The following is a 22,626-nucleotide window of genomic DNA, read 5'->3' as shown; positions in this document are numbered from 1 at the left end:
ATGGAAACAGGAACCAGAAAACAGAAAAACTGGAAATAGCAAACGGCTAACAGGATCTGGCTAACAGGAAAACAAGAAGCTAGAAGAAACCAACCGTAAATAGCTATAAGGAACAGCTTACCGCTATGACGACAGCGACAAGGACAGGTAGACACTACAATGACATCGGCAATGACAATCAGGTAGTGATGACAATGATCCAGCAGTGACTGGAGGGTAGGGCAGGTATAAATAGCAGCTGGCTGATTGACACCAGGTGTGGCCAGGTGCCAATCAGCCACAGCTGAGGGGACACAGCACTCAGGGAGACAAGTAGGAAATAAAGACAAAATAAAAGTGCTGGACAGAAAACTAAGACAAACTCAGAGAAAAAACTAAAACACAGTCAAACTGTCAGGGACAAGCCTGACAGTAGCCCCCCTTCCTATAACGGATACCAGACGTTCTAGAACACCCCCCCCCCCCCCCAAAAAGTCCAAAGTCACGGGAGGGTGGAGGGAGGACAAGGAGGTGGGCCACCAGGCTAAGTGTCCCCGCAACCAGCGGGGAAGAGTTAGGTGGCGACGGCGAGTTGAACGCCGCCGCAATTGGCGAGGCGGCTCGTCCGCCGGTGTGGGAGAACCCACCGGAGAAGATGGTGGCGCCCTCTGCTGGCCCACCGGAGAAGATGGCGGTGGCGCCCTCTGCTGGCCCACCGGGGAGGATGGCGGTGGCGCCCACAGGGGCCAACCGGGGAGGATGGCGGTGGCGCCCTCTGCTGGCCCACCGGGGAGGATGGCGGTGGCGCCCTCTGCTGGCCCACCGGAGTGCATGGTGGCGGCGTCTGTTGGCTCACCGGAGAGGAGGATGGTGGCGCCCTCTGCTGCTGGCCCACCGGAGAAGAGGATGGTGGCGCCCTCTGCTGCTGGCCCACCGGAGAAGAGGATGGTGGCGCCCTCTGCTGCTGGCCCACCGGAGAAGATGTCGGTGGCGCCCTCTGCTGGCCCACCGGGGAGGATGGCGGTGGCGCCCTCTGCTGGCCCACCGGGGAGGATGGCGGTGGCGCCCTCTGCTGGCCCACCGGGGAGGATGGCGGTGGCGCCCTCTGCTGGCCCACCGTCTGTTGGCTCACCGGAGAGGAGGATGGTGGCGCCCTCTGCTGCTGGCCCACCGGAGAAGAGGATGGTGGCGCCCTCTGCTGCTGGCCCACCGGAGAAGAGGATGGTGGCGCCCTCTGCTGCTGGCCCACCGGAGAAGATGGCGGTGGCGCCCTCTGCTGGCCCACCGGAGAAGATGGCGGTGGCGCCCTCTGCTGGCCCACCGGGGAGGATGGCGGTGGCGCCCTCTGCTGGCCCACCGGGGAGGATGGCGGTGGCGCCCTCTGCTGGCCCACCGGGGAGGATGGCGGTGGCGCCCTCTGCTGGCCCACCGGAGTGCATGGTGGCGGCGTCTGTTGGCTCACCGGAGAGGAGGATGGTGGCGCCCTCTGCTGCTGGCCCACCGGAGAAGAGGATGGTGGCGCCCTCTGCTGCTGGCCCACCGGAGAAGAGGATGGTGGCGACCTCTGCTGCTGGCCCACCGGAGAAGAGGATGGTGGCGCCCTCTGCTGCTGGCCCACCGGAGAAGAGGATGGTGGCGCCCTCTGCTGCTGGCCCACCGGAGAAGAGGATGGTGGCGCCCTCTGCTGCTGGCCCACCGGAGAAGAGGATGGTGGCGCCCTCTGCTGCTGGCCCACCGGAGAAGAGGATGGTGGCGCCCTCTGCTGCTGGCCCACCGGAGAAGAGGATGGTGGCGCCCTCTGCTGTTGGCCCACCGGAGAAGAGGATGGTGGCGCCCTCTGCTGCTGGCCCACCGGAGAGGAGGATGGTGGCGCCGTCTGCTGCTGGCCCACCGGAGAGGAGGATGGTGGCGCCGTCTGCTGCTGGCCCACCGGAGAGGAGGATGGTGGCGCCGTCTGCTGCTGGCCCACCGGACAGGATGGTGGTGCCGTTGGTTGTAGACCCACCGGACAGGATGGTGGTGCCGTCTGCTGCTGCTGGCCCACCGGACAGGATGGTGGTGCCGTTGGTTGTAGACCCACCGGACTGCATGGTGGCGTCTGCCGGCCCACCGGACTGCATGGTGGCGTCTGCCGGCCCACCGGACTGCATGGTGGCGTCTGCCGGCCCACCGGACTGCATGGTGGCGTCTGCCGGCCCACCGGACTGCATGGTGGCGTCTGCCGGCCCACCGGACTGCATGGTGGCGTCTGCCGGCCCACCGGACTGCATGGTGGCGTCTGCCGGCCCACCGGAGTGCATGGTGGCGTCTGCCGACCCACCGGAGTGCATGGTGGCGTCTGCCGGCCCACCGGAGTGCATGGTGGCGCCGTAGGTTGCAGACCCACCGGAGATGATGGTGGCGTCTGCCGGCCCACCGGAAATGATGGTGGCGTTTGTTGCAGACCCACCTGAGATGATGGCGTTGTCTTTTGCAGACCCACTGGGGCGAGAAGTAGCTGTGCCTCCCTAGCTGCACAGCCACTCATAGCCCCCCCCCTCAAGGGCCGGATCCCAGACATCACCAGATAGGCCCACAGACAACAGGGGTGGGTGGGAGAGGGCTTGGAATGAGGCCGAACTTTTCTTTAATTTATCCATTAATTCCAAAGCCTTGTTCATCCTCTCCGCCATGGACATGTCTGCGAGGTTCGAATTTGGCTGGATCATTATGTCAGAGTTTGTAGGACTCGAACCCCAAGATGCAGAGAAGGCGGAAGGCGTTATACGGGAAAACATGATTTAATGTTCGAAATAAAGTAAAAACACAAACTAGGAACAGGCAAAATGGAAACAGGAACCAGAAAACAGAAAAACTGGAAATAGCAAACGGCTAACAGGATCTGGCTAACAGGAAAACAAGAAGCTAGAAGAAACCAACCGTAAATAGCTATAAGGAACAGCTTACCGCTATGACGACAGCGACAAGGACAGGTAGACACTACAATGACATCGGCAATGACAATCAGGTAGTGATGACAATGATCCAGCAGTGACTGGAGGGTAGGGCAGGTATAAATAGCAGCTGGCTGATTGACACCAGGTGTGGCCAGGTGCCAATCAGCCACAGCTGAGGGGACACAGCACTCAGGGAGACAAGTAGGAAATAAAGACAAAATAAAAGTGCTGGACAGAAAACTAAGACAAACTCAGAGAAAAAACTAAAACACAGTCAAACTGTCAGGGACAAGCCTGACACATATGGCTCTAACATGTCAGAGATTGGCACAATACCATGCCAAGACAATGACCTAAGCACCGGACTAATATGGTCATATTTCCTGGTTCTAGTCAGGACTCGAGCAGCAGCATTCTTTATGTACTGCAGCTGCTTTACAGGCTGTTTAGAGGCCCCAGTGAGACGGCCATTAAAGTAGTCTAACCTGTTGTAGACAAAGGCATGGATTAGTCTTTCTATGTCTGACTTAGACAGTATTTCTGTGATTTTGGCAATGTTTTTCAGGTGGTAAAATGTTATTGACTTAATGTGGCCGTTAATGTTCAAGTCTGAGTCACTTATTTTCTTCTTACGTTGCCATCGGTGCTTTTCTTTGGCATTTTGTTGTTGCCAACGCGCTCTCAAAATGTTTGCATCAAATTGAATCGCCCCCTCTTGCAGGTTGCAGGTTATACAGTAGATCCTATTTAGTTTTTAAACATCTGGTGTGCATTTAATAAGATTTTTTAAACCAACCCTGTATTTGCATTACTTTAATCTTAAGCACTCTTTTTTTCCCACAATATTTGTATTTATCTCCAAACTGCAATAAACCAAATCAATCTATCTATAGTAGCCAAGCAGCATAGGCCATCATCTCTTGCCCAGGCCACCTGCATTATTGTATGTGTCCTAAAGGCCAGTGAATAAAATGTCACTATGTTGTTTTCTTGCTAACTTTACAGTAATTACAAAAAGGTACAGTAAATAACATGCATCCACAAAACTGCAAAAACATTAAAAAAAAATCAATGTACGGAATAGTGCAACCTAAATTTGCAAACTTTATTGGGTTCATTAACAGAAAAGTTTTATATTGAAGCAAATGTCTCACTATAAATAGGAATAATGGGTTCTAGCCTTGACAAAAGTCCATATTTATTAAAAGTTTGTATAGTTTGAACACAATACAGTACTGTATATCAAACAAACACAAAAAAGGACCAAAACAACATTTAGCTGAGCTGTCCTCATTTTCAGCCGCCCTGTTGACACGCACACACACTGTCACTAGCCCTGTTGTGCACTCACAGTTTGAAATCACAACACTCATTAACTTTAACAATCAGGTGGCTTTAACGTTTAGGAATACACAATAAAATTCACTCTACTTTGTCGGGTAATCTTTTTGGCATTCAGCGGAAGGTAGGGGGAGGTGGGAGGAGGCAGTGTTGACAACGCTGTGCATACTTCCTGAATGTTTCAAACCACACATTGCTTTTCCATTGCTTTCTTTGGACTCATATTGAGCTAGCAAAACTAGAAAAATGCTGTAAAAAGGCTAAAAGCGCCTAAACACTGCTCAGCTGTCAAACAATGAGGACCGGAAATTGATCAGCTCGCCCAAAATGGCGAGGCACACGATGGTGGATGAAAGGTTCGTCCACGGAGACAAGGGTCGTATACCAAAGCGTATTTTTGTTCAGTCTGTGGTTCGCAAATCAAAAAGTTTATACTATCAGGGGTTTATAAATCGAGGTTCCACTGTATAAGTCAAGTTTTATTCATACATATTCCTTTCCCACCTGAATCATAACTCAAGTGTATCAAATACGAGCTGTAAAAGACTATAAAAATGGGACCCATTACCTCCCTGCTTGGCACTCAGCATCAAGGGTTGGAATTGGGGTTTAAATCACCAAGTATGATTCCCGGGCGCGGCCACCGCTGCTGCTCACTGTTCCTCTCACCTCCCAGGGGGTGACGGTGATGGGTCAAATGCAGAGGGTAATCTCACCGCAGTGAGTGTGTGTGTGACTATCATTAAAAAAAGAAAGAAAGAAATCAAATTACAGACATTTTTCATAACACAGCCATCTGCTGGAGTATTGCTCCAGAGTACTTTGCAATCGGCGTCATTTATTATTTGACACCAAATCAGCAAACGTACTTGTTCTGTGTCAGTCATGTCACCTCTTAATGTATGAAAAGTGAAAGTACTGCACATTAATTGATATTAATTAACGGCAATTGAGATACAGTGAGATAAAGTAATCAGTTTGCTACAGTACTTTGAAAAGAGGTAAGACTGAGTGACCAAAGCACACGGTTACACATCCTGCTTCATTGACTTTATGAAAAAAAATGGAAAGTAACTAATTGGTATTTTTTGCTCATCACCAGGCTTGGATTTCCATTTCTTCATTACGATCACGATGTTGTAAAACGGTAAGTGTTTCTCTCGCTTTCTGTCTTTTCATTGCATTTTGGTCACAATTTTCTTCTTTCTTTATTTTCTTTTTTTTTTTTTACTTATTTTCGAACATGAACACACATACAGTAAAGTATATCACACAATTTAATATCATTTCTCTTTACATCATGTCCGAAAAGGAGTTGGAAGAAGTAAAGCTTATTTAATCCTACCCCTTTCCCACTTCAGAGCGTTTACACATACATATGTTCTTTTACTGTCTTCTTTTTGTAACACAATTGCATCAGTGAATGACTAATACAGAAGTTCTTGTAATAGGTAATTAAGTCAGTCATGATAAACATACCGTATTTTTTGGACTATAAGTCGCAGTTTTTTCATAGTTTGGCCGGGGGTGCGACTTATACTCAGGAGTGACTTATGTGTGAAATTATTAACACATTACCGTAAAATATCAAATAATATTATTTAGCTCATTCACGTAAGAGACTAGACGTATAAGATTTCATGGGATTTAGCGATTAGGAGTGACAGATTGTTTGGTAAACGTATAGCAGGTTCTATATGTTATAGTTATTTGAATGACTCTTACCATAATATGTTGCGTTAACATACCAGGCACGTTCTCAGTTGGTTATTTATGCGTCATATAACGTACACTTATTCAGCCTGTTGGTCACTATTCTTTATTTATTTTAAATTGCCTTTCAAATATCTATTCTTGCTGTTGGGTTTTATCAAGTAAATTTCCCCCAAAAATGCGACTTATACTCCAGTGCGACTTATATATGTTTTTTTCCTTCTTTATTATACATTTTCGGCCGGTGCGACTTATACTCCGAAAAATACGGTACTGAGTTGAAGAATATTCCGTTTTCAATAAGGTTGAAGGTGTTTCTCATAATTCTTCTTCCTTGAACTTTGTAAGCACTATTAATTCGAACAACTTCTTAAATGGGATCATATCAGTACATTGTTTAACTTATTTGCGTAATCCATTCCATAGTTTAATTCCACATACTGATATGTTAAAGGTCTTAAGTGCTGTATGTGCATACAAATGTTTTAAGTTAGTTTTTCCTCTAAGGTTATATTTCTCCTCTTTAGGTGAGAAGAATTGTTGTACATTCTTGGGTAGCAGGTTATAGTTTGCTTTGTACATCATTTTAGCTGTTTTTAATTTTACCAAACTGTTGAACTTCAATATGTTTGACTCAATAAATAAAGGGTTTGTATGTTCTCTATATCCAACATTATGTATCAGTCAATTGATCTTTTTTGTAACACGGTTAATGAATGAAGTGCCCATTTGTAGTTATTTCCCCATATTTCTACACAATAACTCAGATATGGTAACACTAGCGAGCAGTAGAGAACATGAAGTGATGTTTGGTCCAGGACATATTTTGCTTAGTTCATTATTGAAATGTTTCTTGCCACCTTAAGTTTTTATTTTATTTATTCATTTTTTATATGAGATTTCCAGTTCCCAAAAATCTAGTTTATTTTACCCTTTCAATGTCTACGCCATCTATTTGTATTTGTATTTGTTTTCATTTTTCCCAAGAAAAGGTATTCTTCAAAATAAGGTTGTCATTCACCTTCCTTTTGTAAATCCTTCCTTTTGAGTGTTAATTGAGCATGTGTTGTTATTGTGACTTCAGAGGCCAAGCCCAAACAGCAGTTAACTCCATTTGTACTTTCAACTGGACAAGTTGGAACAATACCAAGACGCAAAACTTGTTTTACAGAAACTTTGACTTTGAATCAATAGAAGAAAATCTTAGTGTCCTTTTTGGAATGCAAATTATACTTTGAAGTGTAAATTATGTGAAGATGATGTGAGGTTCATGGAATTATTTATCAACAGAATTTTGTACACAATTTTGTCAAATTACCACATCTTTACAAAAGGCAAAGCAACGTTGAGAACTTGTTGAATTAGGTCCTGACGTTGAAACAACTTGCTTTTTGACGACGTTTATTCAATGTTGGCTTCTGACGTTGATTTGACCATTGAATTTTGGTAATTTCCCAACCAATATTCTACAACACAAATGCAACGTTGAAACAACATGCCTTTTGATGACGTTTATTCATTCATGTTGTGACGTTGATTTAACCATTAAAATGTGGTCATTTCCCAACATTGGATCCAACATTGGACATCAACATTGTCTCAATTTACTAATACAACTATTTTGCAACATTGATTCAAAGTCAGTTTTAAAGGACATGTATGTATAATCAACATTGTATTAATGTCTTGTGCCTGCTGGGATAAAGGTGGTTTGCATATTTTGACTTTTTATCTTATTTTTGATTTCAGATTCCCTGAGTGCCGGAGTCCAAGATTCAGCAAAGTCTTCCGTGTTGTTGCTTTTGCCTACCCCTACGTGTTCGACCACATTCCTCTCTTTTACAGGGTAGGGCTACATTTGTGAGTCGCTCACATGTGTGTCTGAGCACAACACAATTCCACAGATAGAGAGACAAATCTGTGTTCAAAAAAGTTTACTTGGGTATAGTATTTTTCGGACTATAAGTCGCAGTTTTTTCATAGTTTGGCCAGGCTCCAGTGCGACTTATATATGTTTTTTTTCCTTCTTTATTATGCATTTTCGGCAGGTGCGACTTATACTCCGGTGCGACTTATACTCCGAAAAATACGGTATATTACATCTGTGCACAGTGCACAAATAAAAGACTTGCGCAATCAGAGCTCATGGACGTGCACTGAGATGTCAAAGTGAATTGAAAGCCCGAGCGGTGATTCGCCGTTATGTGCGTGTTGTTTAATGAAAAATATTTCAATATCATCTACAGTACCATATTTTCCGGACTATAAGTCACAGTTTTTTTCATAGTTTGGCCGGGGGTGCGACTTATACTCAGGAGCGACTTATGTGTGAAATTATTAAAACATTAACGTAAAATATCAAATAATATTATTTAGCTCATTCACGTAAGAGACTAGACCAGGGGTGTCAAACTCAAATACAAAGTGGGCCAAAATCTAAAACTGAACAAAGCCGCGGGCCAAGGTTGAACAAATTAACCTTTTAATAGGGACCCAAACAAGTTTTGCATTGAATATTGAACAAGCTGTTATGATCCGCTGCCCGGATCATATTTCTGTTTGGGTTTTCTGTTAGTCTTGGACTCATTTTGTTCCTGTCTGTGCACCTTTTGAGTTGGTTACCATAGTTACTTATTAATTCCACCTGCCGCTTGTGTTTCTGACACACACCTGTTGTAATCACAGACGCTATTTAAGCCCACCTTTGTTCATCACTCGTTCTGCTTTCTTTGTTTTTGCATCACGCGACTGCCACGTAAGTTTGTTCTTGATTCTAGACTCAGCTAAATTCCCTAGTCTGTGCTAAGTGTTAGCCTTAGCTTCCAGTGCGTTCGGCACCTCTTCCTGTCGGTTTGTTTTCTGTTTTGTACCAGTTTTGTGTTATTTTATTATTAAATCAAATTATTACCTGCAAGTCCTGTCAGGATTCGTCCCTTGCATCTTGGGAGAACAAACCCCCGCATCACCATGCGCTCCACACGTGACACAAGCAAGGCTTATATAACTTTATAGTGACATGCAAAATCGAGTTTCAAATAATAATATTAATAATAATCATTAAAAAATATCGATGGCATATCAAATACAATTTAAATAAAAATTGATTGCCTCTTTTCTATTTGCAGCCTTCTGAGGTAAATATCAACATTAACTTTTTCCACAGGCTATTACATTTGAAAATAAAATAACAATGAATAAACCAACCATTCAGGATTGCAGTTTGCAACACACTGATCTAATCTGATGTGCCCAAACCAGATACCTGGCATCTTTTCTTGGATGCTAGTTCATTATTGTCGGGGCTCAGGCTTTGAGCTGAGGCAACCTTCATTATCGAACGAAGGTGTTTATCAGTCATTATATCTCGTATTTCACCCGGACCACAGTCTTGGGGGCGTGCCTTAAAGGCACTGCCTTTAAGGTCCTCTACAAACTGTCGTCACGTCTGCTTTTCATCCATTCTAACAACGTGCCGGCCCAGTCACAAGATATGTGCGGCTTCTGTACGCACACATGTGAATGCAACGCATACTTGATCAACAGCCATACAGGTTGCACGTCGTTGGACTGGATGAAAAGCGGACGTGACGACAGCTCAGGGCAGATTTTCGGGAGGGGCACCGAAATTTGGGAGTCTCCCGTTGGGTTGGCAAGTATGAGAATTAGCGGTGAATGCAGTGTTACCGCGGCACCGCCGCTGTATATAATCGGCGGGCCAGCTCTAGTGTTAATTTGATATTGGCTCAAGGGCCAAATGAAATTACATGGCGGGCCAATCTTGGCCCGTGGGCCAGAGTTTGACACCCATGGACTAGACGTATAAGATTTCATGGGATTTAGCGATTAGGAGTGACAGATAGTTTGGTAAACGTATAGCATGTTCTATATGTTATAGTTATTTGAATGACTCTTACCATAATATGTTACGTTAACATACCAGGCACGTTCTCAGTTGGTTATTTATGCCTCATATAACGTACACTTATTCAGCCTGTTGTTCACTATTCTTTATTTATTTTAAATTGCCTTTCAAATGTCTATTCTTGGTGTTGGGTTTTATCAAATAAATTTCCCCCAAAAAATGCGACTTATACTCCAGTGCGAGTTATATATATTTTTTCCTTCTTTATTATGCATTTTCGGCCGGTGCTACTTATACTCCGGAGCGACTTATACTCCAAAAAATACGGTAAGTGGTGGCCTGGAGGGGCAAAACACTTTAACATTTCATGAAACAAATTACAATCTCAAAAAAAAAAGAAAAGAAAAAAAAAGTGCCGAAACAACTTACGATTTTATAAAACAAATGAACAAAAAACTACCGATAAACACAAAAACAAAAGCGGAAAGGGAATTTCATGAATGACAGATTGACAGCTAAGTCAGTCAATCATTGTGTCCACATCCGCTGAGTCTTTACTTCATACTTGCCAACCCTCCCGATTTTCCCGGGAGACTCCCAAATTTCAGTGCCCCTCCCGAAAGTCTCCCGGGGCAACCATTCTCCCGAATTTCTCCCGATTTCCACCCGGACAACAATATTGGGGCGTGCCTTAAAGGCACTGCCTTTAGCGTCCTCTCTCACCTGAAAAGGATACTATTATATATGTGTCCGTTATCAATAGGGATAGGCTCCAGCTCCTCCATGACATTGAACAAGGTTAGCAATATAAAATGTTTTGACTGTATGGCCACGTTACACCACATGCATGTTGACAAGGGGGCGATGTCAGACAGAGTGAGGGTTGGTGCCTTGCTCCAGGGCACCTAGGCAATAATCGGAATGCAAACGAGCAGTTGCAATTCCCGTAGTTCTTTCTGTGACCCATCAGTCCAAAATCATGTACTTACAAACCAAGCCACTGCCAGTCCTCATACATTTATAAAGCCGTCGTCATTAATGTGACTTTTAAGTCTGTCTTAACAAGCAAAGTTAAAAAGCACTTTACAAAATGTATATTGTTGTATGAATAAAATCTAACTATTATGATCATAACAAGGGCAGCCCGATGTTCCAGTGATTAGTGCTGTCAATACAGTGTCAGCTCCGGCTTCCCTGTGTTAGTTAAGTTAAGTTAAAGTTAAAGTACCAATGATTGTCACACACACACTAGGTGTGGTAAAATTTGTCCTCTACATTTGACCCATCCCCTTGTTCACCCCCTGGGAGGTGAGGGGAGCAGTGGGCAGCAGCGGTGCCACGCCCGGGAATCATTTTTGGTGATTTAACCCCCAATTCCAACCCTTGATGCTGAGTGTCAAGCAGGGAGGTAATGGGTCCCATTTTTATAGTCTTTGGTATGACTCGGCCGGGGTTTGAACTCACGACCTACCGATCTCAGAGCGGACACGCTAACCACTATGCCACTGAGTAGACATGGACGCTATACAGGTACTCCAACACATAGGTGTGAATGTATTATTTTTTTTAATACGACCCAGGTCTCTTTTGTATGTGGTCCTAAATCCAGTATGTGTCTGATGCGACTGTAATCTGAACGCTCAGATCGTGTACGTCATTAAAAGGTGATAAATGTCACAATTGTTCGCCAAAACAGACAGTCGCGGAAAAAAAATAGCAGACAGATGAGAAAACATTCAGTGTTTCGGACATTGCAGCAAGTGCCCCACAAACTTCCATTGCCAAAATTCTTGCTCTCTTTCTTCCTAATTTTCTACGCAAAATAATTTGGTATGGAAAAAATGTTGTGCCTCGGGGTTGCACAAAATCCTTGAAACAACCAAAAATGTGCCACACCTTACTGAGACATACACGTTTACTTCCGCAAGCACACTGCACCGTGTGTGACGTCATGTTTTGTGCATATGCGGGACACTTCACAAACACATTCCGTTCAAATCAAACGCAAATAGAAGTTTTTTCGTAGCATGAATGACTACATAAAGAGATCAGATTTTAACAATTAAAAATCCCAATTGGGCATCATTCATGCCCCGCAGTGTGAAAGTAGCCTGTGTGTCAGTCTTGTGTACAGTTGTCCCTCGTTTATCACCGTCATTTCGTTCCAGCAGCAGGATTATTGATGAATCCAATATTTTCATAGTTACGTGTTCAAACAAACATTTTACAAAGTGATCACTGCAGACACAAGCGGTCCGATTGTATTCCACAAGATGATGAAAGCGATATTTTGAAGAGCCATTTCCTTCGACGCACTATTGTTTTATCATGTCTTCATGACCTTTAAGAACCATTTCCTTCGGGACTCCATGAAAGCTATTTCTTATCTCTCTATTTGAACGACTGGAACACCCAAAAACAGAACAGCAATTCGTCATTTTCTTCTCAAACTCTACACTCACTCTCACTTGTTTTAATGCTATATGCTCAAGTTGCTTGACCATCGTGTGAATTAAGCCGCGAAGAAGAAAAACGGATATTACGTCATTTTAAATTTTCCTGAGGGAACTCTCCTGAAGGAATCAATAAAGTACTATCTATCTATCTATATGCAACGCAGCAATTTGACAACAGCATCGGACAACAATGGTGGAAAAAAAGCAAAGCACTTTGGGTAAATCTCCACCATATATGGATAGTCCGCTGACGTCACACCTGAGACAAAACGTCACACTTCGGACAAATGTCACAAAACTCATGTAGAATGAAGGAAGGCAAGATTGTTTTATTAAAAAATCTTTGCATTGCCTGTAGGTTTTGATTTAAAATTTCTGGTACTTATGCAGATCCCAAATACACAAAAACACCAATAGGTAAAAATATTTAATTTTTGCATAATAGGGCCCCTTTAACACTTAATTTAGGCCAAAAACATGTGGAATATGCTTAGAAAAAAAAAATAAAAAAAATCTGAAATGCAGCAAAGCTGTGATATTTGAAGAACTATGTAGCGAGGAACACCTGTACTCATCATTAGTCAATCACAGAACTCAGTGTTATTGTGTTTTAATGTTCTGTGCCTTCTTTGTGTTATTTGTGGTTTCTGCAGTATTTCTTTTAAAATTCATTCAAAATAACATTTTTTTCCTACCTTACATTTGGGTCTACCTGCTTCTGCCTACAGCCACTAAGATAGAAACCTTCTCTTCAATCACCCTACGCCACACACGTGGGATGTTCTGTATGTTGGGAAAATGTTGCTCCCAGGACTAAAACATGTCTTGTTGCACCTTCTCTTATTCAGGTGTTCCTATGTGGAGGAGAGGGTTGCACAGACAATCAAACTAACATCCTCCACTATAACCACATTGTGTTGGCGTGTCTCACTGGCTTCCTGTTTGCAACGCATCTACCTGAGCGCCTAGCACCCGGGAGCTTCGACTATATAGGTGAGGCTAACCTGACATTTGTTCCTTACCAGGTCTGACCTGTCTCATTCTCTGCCAAATTCTAAAATAAACAGAATGGTCTAAAACACTTTTGACATAGTGTGTGTTAAAATTGTCCACAGTTTGCATGTTATGTCATTTTGTTTCAGTGATTTGTCGGCTAATAAGGTTTCACACTTTGTCCGGGCGGTCCTTGAACACACCACAGTTGAGTACTGTAAGACAAGGGAAATGTATGCATTGCTGTCTCTAACGTTGTTCCAGATATACATACCATATTTTCCGGACTACAAGGCGCGCTTAATATGCTTTTTTTTCCTCAAAACTCGACAGCGTGCCTTATAACCGGTGCACCTAATGTACGGAATAATTCTGGTTTTGCTTACCGACCTCGAAGCAATTTTATTGTGACCAGTAGATGGCAGTCAAACATAAGAGATACATGTAGACTACACTATGATGGCAATATGACTCAAGTAAACAACACCAACATTTTATATGTTCCATTGAAAATATAGAACATTACACACGGCGCTCAAAAATATATCAAAATGTTTTAGTACGACTTTGTTAAGCTATGAAGCCGCACCGCTTGATGTGCATCAACATACGAGTATTATTATGGTGTGTGTATAAGGTAAGACATTATCTGGCGTTTTGTTTCGCAATATTATGCAAAAGAAACTTTTCTTACCTTCTGGTACCTGCTGATCTGTATTTGGGATCTGCATAAATCCTGAAAAATTGTGCACCACCGCCTTTGTAGTGAAGTGAAGTGAATGATATTTATATAGCGCTTTTCTCTAGTGACTCAAAGCGCTTTACATAGTGAAACCCGATATCTAAGTTACATTTAAACCAGTGAGGGTGGCACTGGGAGCGGGTGGGTAAAGTGTCTTGCCCAAGGACACAACGGCAGTGACTAGGATGGCGCAAGCGGGAATCAAACCTGCAACCCTCAAGTTGCTGGTACGGCCACTCTACCAACCGAGCTATACCGCTGTTTGTAGTCCGTGCCGACACCGTAGTCGATAAGCTTCTTCTTTTTCTATATCTTCTTGCTATGGGACATTCATCCCTCCGCTGTTGCCATTTCTAATATAAAGTAGTGTAAAGTTCTTACTTATATCTGTCAGTGAACTCGCCATGAAAGCGCTAAAACATACCGGTGTAGTGAGTTTACATTATTCACCCAAAGAATTTTAGTTATTGGAGAGTTCCGGTCGGACGTTTTTTCACGGGACACATTTCCGGTCTTGTTGTTTCCGGATGAGAAAATGCTGCTCCGTTATTGATTGAAGTAAAGTCTGAATGTCATTAAAACAGTTTGGACACTTCTTCCACTCCCGTCCTTGCACGCTACACCGCTATAACAAAGATGACGGAGAAAAGACGCTGCCGAAAGTGAGCCCGGTAAATAAGACCGCACACTAAACGGCGCATCCGGATGCGACTGTCAGAAAGCGGCTTGAAGATGATCTGTAAAACATAATACATGCAACATTTTGACCAAAGAACCACCATTACATGTTATGTAGACCACAAGGAAGTGTTTTACATTTAGAAAAAAATAATAATAATATGACTCCTTTAATGCGCCCTATAACCCGGTGCGCCTTACATATGAAAAAGTACCAAAAATAGACCATTCATCGGCAGTGTGCCTTATAATCTGGTCCGCCCAATATACGGTGTATTTTTCTCTTTCTCAAATCCTAATGCTCTGTGTAAAGGAGCTCATCTTATTAAATCCAGCAAACACAACACAAACTGCCATGGTCTTCACGTCTGGTTGCTGTCGGATCGGACTCAAACGTATTGTTAACAGGAAGTCAAGTAAAAGCAGAGTGAAAAGGCTGTATACATATGCTTGTAGTGCCTGTGGAAATCGTTCCAATTGGGATTTTGTTAAAAAAAGAGTTACAGAGTTCCCAAGATTGTCTATCATTCAGGGGAAAAAGTTGTTAAAACATCCTAAAAACTTCAAAAAAGTAGTTTTCACCAAGTGGCGCCAAATTTGCAGTGACAACTTTGTCAATGACTGGATGAACTTTGATTTTATATTTTTCTTATTTTCCATATACTGTAGTACCTCAACTTAACGAGTACCTTACCTTACGAGTGTTTTGAAATGCTAGCTGTGTTTGGTGCTTAAAGTTGTGGGCATAATTTCAGTTACGAGCATTTTCGCCGCCGGTTGAAGTAGTATTTGTCCAACAGCCAGAGATCGACACAATCCTGCCCTCTTACCACGGGAACTGAGAAAGTTAGTGCAAAGGAGACGAAGCGGACGACAAAACTAAAGAAACAAATAAGTAAAAACATGTCCTACCGGTTTTCCGACCCGGCAAGTCAGCTCCGCGGCTTATTATATAATTACAATATTTCATAAAACTACAGTAGTTGTTTGTAGTACAGATAGATAGATAGATAGATAGATAGAGAAATAGTACTTCTTTATTGATTCCTTCAGGAGAGTTCCCTCAGGAAAATTTAAATTCCAGCAGCAGTGTACAGAATTGAGATCGAATTTAAAAAGTAAAAAGTAAATAATGGGGGTATAAATGGAAATAAAATAGAAAAATATTACAATAAGAATAAAAATAAAAAGCAACAATGAGAATAAAAATATAACAGTCAAATAAGAATATAACAAGAGAAATTAGGCAGTAGTGACAATGTTACATGTTACATGCTATTGTGATAGGTATTAAACAATATTTCTTATCTAGAAGTTTGTTTTTCTTTTTAAATGTCCCGTTACATGTTAAAATTGGGCTGTTTTGTGAGGGCGAAGCGCAGATTAAATTGATTAAAATCCATTTAAATGGGCATGCTGATTTTGAGTTACGAGCTTCGTTGTGGAACGCAGTGTGCTTGTAAGTCGAAGCAGTTTTCTTTAGGAAACATGGAATAGATTTGTGTTCTTTTTCTTGTAGCTTGTATGGAGCAATATTACCCCAAAATGTTATCTTCTCTAATTGTATCTGTAATAAATATCCCATAGCAACAACATACTGCATCTTGATATTGCTAAACACTGTTGGAAATGAACATTGCTGGACAACAAGGAATTAACTTAAAAATCGAACTAAACATTAACTTAACACCATGAAAGCGACTGCAGATGCTGAATTATAGATGACAGCAAAATATTTGGCCTGCAACATGAGAGCAACTGCAAAAATTAAACGTATATACAAAATATATATTATATGATCCGTTGTGGTGAAGAAGGAGCTGAGCCGGAAGGAAAAGCTCTCAATTTACCGGTCGATCCACGTTCCCATCCTCACCTATGGTCATGAGCTTTGGGTTATGACCGAAAGGACAAAATCACGGGTACAAGCGGCCAAGGTGGTTCGGGCATCTGGTCAGGATCCCACCCGAACGCCTCACTAGAGAGGTGTTTAGGGCACGTCCGACCGGTAGGAGGGCACGGGGAAGACCAAAGTCATGTTGGGAAGACTATGTCTCCCGGCTGGCCTGGGAACGCCTCGGGATCCCCCAGGTGGAGCTGGACGAAGTGGCTGGGGAGAGGGAAGTCTGGACTTCCCTGCTTAGGCTGCTGCCCCCGCGACCCGACCTCGTACAAGCAGAAGAAAATGGGTGGATATTATTTAAGTTATTGCATAGAACAACACAGAAAGTAACACTGACAAACATTGCATGGCATTCATCAACGTACTTCAATTACGCTACTTACCAATGCACAAATAACTCCAACAATGTCTTTCATGGCCTTAATGCCTAATCTGTCGACCTATATCCTATAATAGAAATATATTGTGCCTCCATGCTTTATACTTCTACCTTTTGCGAGTGTAGAAGGAAGTGTGGTCGACCGCATAGTTTGAAACGTCCACTTTGGTGATGGTGAAACTTGGGCTGCAGCTATCGATTAGTTTGGTAATCGAGTAATTGCTCGATTAGTTTGTTTGATTAATCGAGTAATAGGACAAAACACCCTTTTTACGCCTTGTTGCTCCGTGACCTTGTGGTTAACGTGTCCGCCCTGAGATCGGTAGGTCGTGAGTTCAAACCCTGTCGAGTCATACCAAAGACTATAAAAATGGGACCCATTACCTCCCTGCTTGGCACTCAGCATCAAGGGTTGGAATTGGGGGTTAAATCACCAAAATTATTCCCGAGCTCGACCACAGCTGCTGCTTACTGCCCCCCTCACATCCCAAGGGGATGGGTCAAATGCAGAGAGTAATTTCACCACACCCAGTGGTACTTTAACTTTAGGGAAAATAATTTAAATAAGCAACAAAAAATCTGTTTGCCATTACCTTCATTTTTTTTAATTTTAAATGCACATCATCATTGAAATTTGCACTTTGCATTAATGAACAAAAAAAAAAAATCATGAGGAAAAAAAACTATATCACACAGATCACGGCACCCACACACCACCGCTTTCATGTCCACTCTATTGCAGCAGCCATGCGGAAACTGTGTGCGTGTATTTAAAGTTCCGGGCACTTTGTTAGCTACACTCATTAAACAATTGATCAAAGCAACATTATATAACTAATAGCTTTTTTAATCAAATTAATCAATTTAATCGTTGAATTGTTGCAACCCTAGTTGAAACTTGTGCGTCTTTATTTGAAGGGACAATGCACAGAAACATTAAACTCAAAGACAGATATGTTCTATACTAGATTATAGCTAAATAGCTCATTTCCATCTGCAGTCCCTGGCTACCTAAATTAAAGGGATACAAAAATCATGCAATACAATTTTAACAATAAAATCATACTATAGCATGTAATCAAATTAAGAAAAGTCATAAAATGCCCTTTCATTGACACATACTTATTATACAATACAACCACACCTCATTTACATCATCACACAAAGACAATACATGCTCTTCTGTCATCATTTGTAAAAACAACCATGATTTTAACACACACACCTCACAGTTTACAACAAAATGCTCTCATGGATAAATATAATACACATTACGTTGATGTGTCAATCGTAGTGCCCACCTTAGTGACTGTGTGAGCAGCTTTGATTGCTCCAAAGCCACTTTTTAACTTCAATTGTGAATGAAGAGTAATCTGTTAGAGTTTTCAAGTTTGTTGTGAGGTCTTTCCATTCTTATATCGCTTTATATGAAAAGACTGATTGTGCAAAAAAAGGTTTTACATCTGGGTACGCTACACTGCCCCCTGGTGGAGGCTCGTGTGTTTCTAGTTGTCACAGCAGATGTAAACTGGACAAAGTGCTTAAGTGGCGCGGGTGCCGTGTTATTTAGGATTCGATGGGCCATTTGTATTGATGCTAATCTTTGAATGTTAGCTAAATTTAACAGTTTATATTTTTGGAGAACTAAACAGTGATGGTGCTGTTGTGGTTTTCGGTCAAGGATTTTGAGCGATTTCTTTGTGCAAAGTTTCCAATGGCCTCAGTGTCATTTTGCTTGCCTGGGACCAACATGTTATACAATAATAAAAACGAGACACAATCATTGCATTAAAATAAGTTTGAGCTGCCTCCAGTGTTAATGAATTCCTGATACATTTGAACATTTTTATGTTGTACTTAAGACTCTGGCACATCTATTTGATATGTTTTTTAAAGCCAAGTGTTGGCTCTAAAATGAAACCCAGGTAACAAAAAGTGAAATACTTTGTGAAAAGTATTTCTTCTTTAGAGTGTATGGATCCACTCCATCACATTCAGCTATTTCTTGATGATATCTGACGTGCATATTTTTCTCCAAACCCTTTTTAAGACTGTGCAGCTGCTGCTAAATAAACGACAGCTATTGAGCTATTTGCCCCTCGAGCGCAAACCAGAACTGCCTTAAGGTCACGTGGTCACAACATAGCAATTTGTAATATCAATCAATCAATCAATCAATGTTTATTTATATAGCCCTAAATCACAGAAGTCTCAAAGGGCTGTACAAGCCACAACGACATCCTCGGTACAGAGCCCACATAAGGGACATCGATGTGAATGACTATGAGAAACCGCATATGTGGGTAACCCCCCCTCTCTAGGGGAGACAGAAAGCAATGGATGTCGAGTGACATAATATTGTGAAAGAACAGTCCTTAGTGGATCTAACATAGTAGTGAGAGTCCAGTCCATAGTGGGGCCTGCAGGAGACCATCCCGAGCGGAGACGGGTCAGCAGCGCAGAGATGTTCCCAACCGATGCACAGGCGAGCGGTCCACCCCGGGTCCCAACTCTGGACAGCCAGCACTTCATCCATGGTCACCGGAACCGGAATAACCCGGCGAGGAGGCAGAGGAGAAAAGAAAAGAAACGGCAGATCAACTGGTCTAAAAATGGGGGTCTATTTAAAAGCTAGAGTATACAAATGAGTTTTAAGATGGGACTTAAATGCTTCTACTGAGGTAGCATCTCTAACTGTTACCGGGAGGGCGTTCCAGAGTACTGGAGCTCGAATGGAAAACGCTCTGTAGCCCGTAGACTTTTTTGGGGCTCTGGGAATCACTAATAAGCCGGAGTTCTTTGAACGCAGGTTTCTTGCCGGGACATATGGTACAATACAATCGGCAAGATAGGATGGAGCTAGACCGTGTAGTATTTTATACGTAAGTAGTAAAACCTTAAAGTCACATCTTAAGTGCACAGGAAGCCAGTGCAGGTGAGCCAGTATAGGCGTTATATGATCAGACTTTCTTGTTCTTGTCAAAGGTCTATGACTGCTTTATACCTAAGATTGTTGGGTTTCAGGATGTCCACATTTTATTATGGCGCTTTGTCTATTGCTATTGTGTGATCTCTGGCATGACTCGACTGCTCCCTCTGCAGGTCACAGTCATCAGCTCTTCCACGTCTTTGGCATCCTCGGCACCCACTTCCAGATGACCGCCCTAGAACAAGACATGGAAACACGAAGATCCTGGCTCGTCGACCACTCCCCACCCATTACCTTTGCTAACTCACTTGGTGTGGGACTACTTTGTGTGCTGGCCAATTTAGGCGTCATCCTCGTCTTCAGCCTACCACTCCTCACTGCACCAGCCGGTCAGCAAAATAAACACAATAAACATGCAAAGTTACATTCATCTTAGCTTAGTTTTCATACTCTGCAACCTGTAATTCATAATTTATCAGCCAGCATTCATATACAGTACATAGATGTGTTTGTCTATAGAGTAGACCAGCTATAGTGGACCTTCATGTCACTGACAACCGTTAGATGTGATGCAAAGTGTAAGCTGCATCAACACAACATCAACTATAAGATAAATATATACCTGCATACAAATATATAATGTTTCTTAGAATACATAAAGCATTCTTAAGCTAGAAATGTAGCAACACAAATGGATTACAATCAATTAATAATGAAGAAATAGCCTTTTTTAATGTATTGTTAGCCTTTATGATTATTACCTCCACACAGAATCAATGCATTCTTTATTGTATTTATTTGATTTTATTTTTGTACCAAGTAAATCAGTTGAGAACCGATTCTCATTTAAAATGATGGTCAGTAAAGAGTTAAGGGGATCAAAAACTGAAGCTGTATGTAAATGTACTGGATTTATATATTTTTATCTGTAGCAGCGTTTGTATACGATGTATGTGTTCTTTTTTTTTTACAATGATGCTGACTTCAAACCCATGTGATTGTAAAGTACACATGTAAATACTGTATAAGGGAATTGCAAAGCTTTGACCAAATATACAACTGAAAGTATTCATGCACTAATTTATTTATTATGTTTTATTAAATAAAATACTACAATACCAATCCTGTATATTTTGCCACTTTATTTGTAGTGTAAAATACATCTCTCTCACTCTTATATTATATATATACTGTGTATATATATATATATATATATATATATATATATGTACATACATATTGTGTTTATAATATATATATATACAGTATACTATATATATATATACATAATCGTATATATATCATATATTGTCTTTATAATATATATACAGTATACTATATATATACATATTTGTATATATATTATATATTGTGTTTATAATATATATACAGTATACTATATATACATATATATATTTGTATATATATTATATATTGTGATTATAATATATATACAGTATACTATATATATACATATACATATTTGTATATATATTATATATTATGTTTATAATATATACATACAGCTTGCATGACAAACATTTGCCTGAGAAAATACCTCAATATTTGTACACAAATGCAATGTTATTGCCAGAATGTCATCCAGGAAAGTTTTTGAATGTTTTACATGATTTGGTATAATTTATTTGGGAACAGTTTTATCTAGAATTCTTTCAGGCTGTATTTGTGGAGTGAAATTTGCCAGCAAGCACACCATTTGGAGTCTTCTCACTGATCGTATAGAGCAGAGGTGTCAAAGTCAAGGCCCAGGGGGCAAATCTGGCCCGCCACATTATTTTATGTGGGCCGCGAAAAGCCTGGAAATAAAATGCATTAATAAAATGCTTAATCTTTTCTTACTAAATATATTTGTTATTTCCCTTTTGACCTTAAAAATCATGCACTGCATGTAATTGCATATATTTTAAAATTCAGTATTATCAAAATCAAAATATTATATTATCATGTATTCAAAAATATTTTTGTTAAAATAAAGATAAATACTGTACTTAAACAGTATTGACTTGACTTATGATTTCAAAACAAATTATCAATCAAACTATAAAATTGACAATAGATTTTACGGTTAAATTCCGCCGACTGAGTTTTTTTTTTACCATAAAATCAACTACGGTACTGTTTTTTTCCATAGACAGTAATACACTAAAACATTAAAAAACAAACAAAAAAATAATTAAAACAACAAGATTTGACGGTAAAAAAAAAAAGGCAGCTCTGTTGCATGAATTGTACCGCTAAAAACAATGGTATTGTTTTTCCATTCCATTCCATTTATTCATGCTGTAAAAAAAACAACACTGCTTTTACTGTAAAATTCTGGTGACTGAGCTGCCAGTTTTTAAAGTAAATTGTAAATATTTGTTTTCAGCTTTTAAAAAAAAATATTGTTAATGTATTATATATATATATATACTGTATATATATATATATATCTATATATATATGTATATATATATATATATATATATATATATATATATATATATATATATATATATATACATATATATATATATATATATATATATATATATATATATATATATATATATATATATATATATATATATATATATATATATATATATATATATATATACACACACACATGTATATTCATATATTACTCATTGTTAAAAGTGACCCTCTGAGGGCAACCATAACTGCGATGTGGCCCTCAATGAAAATGAGTTT

General features: G+C 41.1%; 1 protein-coding gene across 1 annotated transcript in view; it reads left to right on the top strand.

Annotated features, from left to right (window-relative positions):
- The window catches only part of LOC133615969 (membrane progestin receptor gamma-B-like), a 44,920-nt gene extending 23,956 nt beyond the window's left edge, over positions 1 to 20,964 (top strand). The window contains exons 5-8 of the mRNA XM_061974903.2: positions 5,359 to 5,403; positions 7,719 to 7,815; positions 13,136 to 13,280; positions 20,085 to 20,964. Coding sequence (XP_061830887.1) covers positions 5,359 to 5,403; positions 7,719 to 7,815; positions 13,136 to 13,280; positions 20,085 to 20,347 — 550 coding nt within the window. The 3' untranslated portion in view covers positions 20,348 to 20,964. The remainder of the gene's footprint in view (positions 1 to 5,358; positions 5,404 to 7,718; positions 7,816 to 13,135; positions 13,281 to 20,084) is intronic.
- The last annotated feature ends 1,662 nt before the right edge of the window (positions 20,965 to 22,626 follow it).

This window comes from Nerophis lumbriciformis, linkage group LG15 (genome assembly GCF_033978685.3).
Source record: "Nerophis lumbriciformis linkage group LG15, RoL_Nlum_v2.1, whole genome shotgun sequence".
Lineage (NCBI taxonomy): Eukaryota > Metazoa > Chordata > Actinopteri > Syngnathiformes > Syngnathidae > Nerophis > Nerophis lumbriciformis.
The sequence above is the reverse complement of the archived record's forward strand: the minus strand, read 5'-3'. Positions and strand labels throughout refer to the sequence as shown.